Source organism: Fukomys damarensis, unplaced genomic scaffold (assembly GCF_012274545.1).
Source record: "Fukomys damarensis isolate Sample0158 unplaced genomic scaffold, DMR_v1.0_HiC HiC_scaffold_15, whole genome shotgun sequence".
In the NCBI taxonomy this organism is placed as follows: domain Eukaryota; kingdom Metazoa; phylum Chordata; class Mammalia; order Rodentia; family Bathyergidae; genus Fukomys; species Fukomys damarensis.
Genome location: NW_022900927.1, coordinates 16,510,365 through 16,516,364, shown reverse-complemented (window position 1 = coordinate 16,516,364; position 6,000 = coordinate 16,510,365). Strand labels below are relative to the sequence as shown.

The following is a 6,000-nucleotide window of genomic DNA, read 5'->3' as shown; positions in this document are numbered from 1 at the left end:
TTTTTTTTTTTTTTTTTTTTTTTGCTACTGGGGATCGAACATGGACCCTTGTACTTGCAAGGCAGGCGGCAGAACCATTGTGCCAAATCCCCGGCCCTATAAGCCTACTGTACTCTTTTGGGCTTCCATCGTTTGCTTTGGTTGTGCATGAGTCACTGGCTTCTGAAACAGTGACCCCAAATCCACCGCAGCCTACACATCGTTCTCATTAGACACAGACAGATTTCCGGCCCCTTCCCTATCAAACTCATTTTTGGAGTCAGGAGCAGTCTCCCGCAACCACAGGTTTTGCAACACAATGGCTTAATTCCACCCACTTCATCTTTCAAGGCCCTGGGCGGGGGACATAGAGAGAACAACTCAGAAGGTGGTTGAAGACGATGTAAAAGCCAGTCTAAAGTTGAAGTCTGGTTACTAAGCTACAGAAAAAGTTAGAAAGCAAAAAGGAGGAGAAGGAGGAGAAAGAGCTTTCTGAGTTCTAAACAAGCACAAACAAATTAAGTCTGCCTGCCAGAGGCTTCAAAATGTAAAGCATAATGACATTTCTTCTTTTTAAAAGGACCACACAGGGTACTCAAAGAAAACCACGCCTCACAATAAAAGCCAGGGAGGATTAATTTGAACAAATGGAATAGAATTTTCCTGCAGCAGTCAGTATCCTTTAGTCTGTTGGGGTGTATTATTTCTACAGACACACATAGTTTGGTATGATTTTTCCATTTTAATGTAGGAAATTATATAGAAATGTGATGGCCCCCAAATATCTAGGTGGCATGAAGCTAAAATATTTAGTAGCACTTTAGGGGTTTTCTATATACTTGTACACACATACAAAAATCAGTAAGTAACCAACTACCAACTGGGATGATTATGTACAACATTATGAGACAAAGCGGTGAACACACTTCATATAGAATGTTATTATAAACCATTAAAGGCTGAAATACTAGTAAAAAGTAGGGAGAGTGTTTAACACAAAGCCAAAAGATATCAGGGTTAATAAAATAGGACTGTGAGGATTTTTTTAGTAACTGAAGAAAGACAAATGTAAACAGCTAGACATCATTTTCTGTGACCCTGGGAGGTGCAACCAGGACAAAAGAATTCTAAGGAAAGCTCCTTTTCAAGAAAACAGAAAGATCTACATGGAGGACCTGGCTCTATCACTTGGGAGGAGAGAAACAAGTTCCTTCCTCACCAAAATGCTGACAAAGATTTATTCTGAAATTAGTATTACATCCGGAGATTTAGCTCAGTGGTTCTGGCGACTGCCTCGCAAGCGCAAGGACCTGAGTTCAATGCCCCGGAACAAAAAAAAAGAAATTAGTATTAGACTAGCATTTTCCAAAGGAACCCAAGGACAAATTAGAATCACATAGTCCTGGGCCACAGATTCTTCCTGCAGTTGGGAATATTTTGAAAAGCAAGGTTATAAAGAACCAGTTCTCTCAGTATTGTCATTTCCTCCTCATTCTTCAGTGAAAACAGGAAATAATTTAATATAAACTTTGCAAGTTTTTCTACCTAAGAGTTACAGCAGATTTAAATAACTGTATTTCCTGTCCTAGAGGGCAATATTCATCAAACACAGCTTTGAATATCGTAAGGTCGTTTTACTAGTTAGCTATGTTTTGTAAATCTTTCCAGGAATACCAGCCACCCACTGTTTTTGAGAAACGAACCTGCACACAATTCAATGTACAGACACCAGGCATATGGTGACCTCGCATCAAACAGTGTAAAGGTCACCTTTCAGGAAAGCCTCTTCCTTCATAATTCTGCTGATGGGGATAAGTAATGGAAGGCTGGTGCTTGAAATGCTTCACAAAAGTGAATTTGCATCAGCTGTTGAAGAGTAAGAGAATTCTCCAGAGAGGATGACATCATGAGAGAAGCCAGCCTCGGGCCAGGCCAGCATGACCTTTAGGGTTTCAGAACCTGGGCTGGAAGAATGTAAGAGGAGACTGCTGATGACAGTCATCAGATTCACACCATAAAACCTTTGTGTGAGATGTCACAGGGTATGGACTTTATCTTGCGGGTGGTGAGGAGAATAAAGGAGCAGTGTTTTCATTTGGCAAAGAAATCTCTAGAAGCAGAGCAGAGGATAGACTGGTGAGGTGCTACAGTGAGTCAGAGAGGCCAGATGAGACAAAGCAGAGGCAGGAGAGAAAGAAGGGTCAAAGAGGAGGTGGACAGAGCTTTCTGATCTAAGAGGCTCAAAGCTAGCCACTTCCTAAAGACATATAAAAATGGATCACCATGTGTGTCAAACAACGGAGGTAAAATTCACAGATGAAACTGGCTTCATACCTGCGCCTACCTCCTTGCTACTTGGATTGGGGGTGGGTACCAGGGATTGGACTCTGGACCTTGTGCTCATGAGGCAAGCAGTGGAACCACTGAGCTAAATCCCCGCCCCTCCTTACTACTTGTGTGACCTTGTGTGATTTACTTCACATTTCTGAGCCTCACACAGATCCTATGTTAAAAATCAATTACACCCCCACCCTATATATGGCTGGCAGGAGAAACACATGAAAATAGCCCTAGCTTAGTGATTGTACTGCAGGCCCAATCAAAAGTCTAAGAAATAGACTGATTAAAAAAAAAAAGATATGCATATATGGTTACTCATTTTGTGTTTCTAAACAAAGATAGAAAGGTGTTTTTATTATATCTACAATTATTTCTGAGAACCAGAAAGCATTTATTTAGCTCTTTTATTTTCAGAGCTAAAGGGAATAATTTAGAAGTATTTGTATCAAATGTCCAAGTATCATTTCAGTTCAATGAACACATAATGAGAACCCATCAGTAGGGAATTTGGCTTATAGTAGAGATCTGGGTTCTGCACAATATAACCTCATTTATCAATTCTATAGATTATCTAGTGATTCCCGGGTGGTTTCCATGGCACCAGTTTCACAGAATGTTTCCTACCGTCTGTATGGAAAAGGAGGCAAGCTCCACCCCTATGCTTTCTAAGTTTCTGTGCTCTAACTCCGGTCACTGCATTTTCCAGGTTTCTTCTACAGGACCAGCAGCTTCTTTCCACCTCTTTGTTTTCTAGTAGTGTTCACTTTGTCAGGAATAACTCTTAGGGTCCTCTGAAACATCAATCTAAAACCTGTCTTATCTTTTTTTTTTTCTTTCGGTACTGGGGATAGAACTCGAGTCCCTGCGAGGCAGGCAGTGGAAGGAACCACTGAGCTAAATTCCCAGCTCTGTCCTATCTTTTTGTTTGTTTGTTTCCTGGTGGTGCTGGAACCCATGGCTCCATGCATGCTGGGCTAGTGCTCTACCAATGAGCTACATCCTATGATGAGACAGCCTTCCTTCATGGAAATTTTTCTTACTGTAAAACATCAGAATCATCTGTCTGAGGCTCTCTTGTGGTTCACCATTACATTTTAATGAGGAAAATGTTGGGCTCTAAATGTGAGGTTCAGCTGGGGATTTAGCTCAGTGGCACCGCACCTGCCTCACAAGTGTGAGGTCCTCAGTTCAAGCCTTGGTACTGGAAAAAAAAAGTGAGGTTCAGTCTTTTGTTTTGACGTAGGCCAGCCAGCCAGCACATAATCTTTCATCTTCAGTAGATGGAAAAACAAAATTGACAACCTTCTTGGGATGTGATTCTCAGTGCCTGATACCTGAGAGCTGCTCTGAATATTAGCTCAATGGTTGAGATCATTCTAGTTTCTACAGAGGTTTTCACATAATGAATATAAAAGGAAATCACTCGTGCGGCAAACAGCATGCTGGCAGAAGGGTAGAATGGCGCAACCCTTTGTATCGCTGTATACAATTAAAATGCAAGCTGGGTGAGGTGGCGCACACCTGTAATCCCAGCACTCGGGAGGCTGAGGCAGGGGGATCACTGTGTTTGAGACCAGCCTGGGCTACACAGTGAGTTCCAGGTCAGTCTCAACTAGATAGTGAGACCCTGTCTCAAAAAGCCAAAACAAACAAACAACAACCCCCCACCAAAAAAAACGCAAACCCAAAAAACAAAAGCAAACAAAAAACAGTTAAAGTGCTGCAAGAGACAGGCTGGCGATGCAGCTCAATGGTAGGGCACAAACATGTATGAGACTCTGGGTTCAGTTCCCAGCACAGAAAAACTGTATCAAAGTAGAAAAAAAATACGAATTCTAAGTCAGTTGTTGATAGAATTTTATGGAAAAATAAGCATTTGTGTAACAGAGACCAAATAGTTTCTTATACTTTGGCTGATGATTACATTGGCCCTCTATGTTGGATAACTATTTGACTCTCCATTTCTCCATCCTTGTACAAATCCACTGAAATGATTGTTGAGTAAATAGTGAAAATAACTGGGGGTAGTTTTTATTGGTTTCCTTCACAATGTTTTGGACACCAGGATGACATAAAAACCCACACATTCTCCAACTATAAACTTGGCTGTTAGTGAATGTGTGCAGAATTTTTATATAGTGACTCTTCTCAAGAAGTTTTGAAGAAATGTAGTCCAGAGGATTTGGGGGGCGGGTACCGGGGATTGAACTTGGGATCTTGCGCTTGCGAGGCAGGCAGTGGAACCAAAGAGGGTTTTTAATTTAAAAATTTGAGCAAAAGTGTTAGAATATTTTCCTCTTCAGAAAAACGAATTCAGACATGGCTAGACTGGGCTCTAAGTCAGCAGATGACAAGGCTCCTCTACATCCACCCTTTGGATAACAATGAGTCCATCGATCGTCTGTCTGTTCCTGGAAATTTAAATCACGCCCTGACACACCTGGCTGGGGTGCCAGTGCCCTGTCCTTCAATATGTGGTAAGTATTACCTGTAATCTGCTTTTTAGTCTCCAAGTCTCTGGTCTGCTTCAGCACCTGCAGCAGTCGAGGGACCCCGTTTAGTTCTGCGACCTCCAATTTGTTGATGTTATCTTCAAACACCAAGTTCCTCAAGGCCCCACACACAGCTTGCTGCATGGCTTCATTCTGAACTTTGAGCAGCTGCAGAAGCTTGGGGATGCCACGCAGCTGATAAACCTGAAGAGAAGGATGCACATTTCCAATGCTTGTGAGTTTGGTAAGGCATGAGGATGGGGTTCCCTGATGTTGATTATGATACTCATCAGTCAACAGTTCTATGTGGCACAGCCAGAGATTCGCCTTGCACGTTACATGCCTGCTGGGAGGCAGGGCCTGTCGTCAAAGAGCTGGAAGGGAAAAGGTTGTGTGATAAAGGGCAGGTAAGGGCTAGGGTAACAGGTAGAGTTAGGTGATAAGAACTGCAACACAACAAAAAAGAAGACAGCTAAGGTCTGGAGAGAAAGGAAAACTTTATAGAAGCACACCAAATTACACAAGGGCTTGGTCCAGAACAAAACTTTGCAAGCTGGGTACAATGAATAAAAAATCACCTTCATCAATAATATAACAAAAATTCAATTCATCACGGAAATCTTAGTAGCAGTGTGATCTAATGCCAAATGCAAGTTATTTTTGTGATCAGTTGCTTTGAGTATTTAAGGGAAACAAATGGGTTTCTCACCGGCTCCCACTTGCAACCATTTTTTTTTTTTTTTTAGTACCAAAGATTAAACCAAGAGTCTCTAGACTGAACTATAGTCCCCCCAGACTCTTGCACTTTTTATTTTGAGACAGGATCTTGCAACGTCACTCAGTTGCACAGGGTGGGCTTGAAATGGCCACCCTCTTGCTTCCTAGAGTGCTGGGTTGGAGGTGTGCACCATCATTCCCAGGTGGAAGTCCTCAGGGAGTCAGCTATTACAGATACGATGAGCTTCCCTTTGCAATGGGGCCCTCAAGTGTGGAGGTGCCCCATCTGTCAGCAGTCGCCCCTGGAAGAGGGCTGTGCACATGGGCCAGGGCATGTGTGCATATTTTTTATACATCCAGCTCCAACCTCCCTCTCATAGAAGCAGCAGCATAAACAAATAGCGTTTAGAACAAAGCCTTCGGTCTTACATAAACACAACCCTTTGTTAGGTCTAGGGAAAAGACTAGGAAG

At 42.4% G+C, this 6,000-nt stretch overlaps 1 protein-coding gene across 2 annotated transcripts in view; it reads right to left on the bottom strand.

Annotated features, from left to right (window-relative positions):
- Pkp2 (plakophilin 2) overlaps positions 1-6,000 on the bottom strand; it is a 67,268-nt gene that overhangs the window by 31,221 nt on the left and 30,047 nt on the right. For both annotated transcript variants that reach the window (XM_019208079.1, XM_019208080.1), the window contains exon 5: positions 4,808-5,015. In XM_019208079.1, coding sequence (XP_019063624.1) covers positions 4,808-5,015 — 208 coding nt within the window. The remainder of the gene's footprint in view (positions 1-4,807; positions 5,016-6,000) is intronic.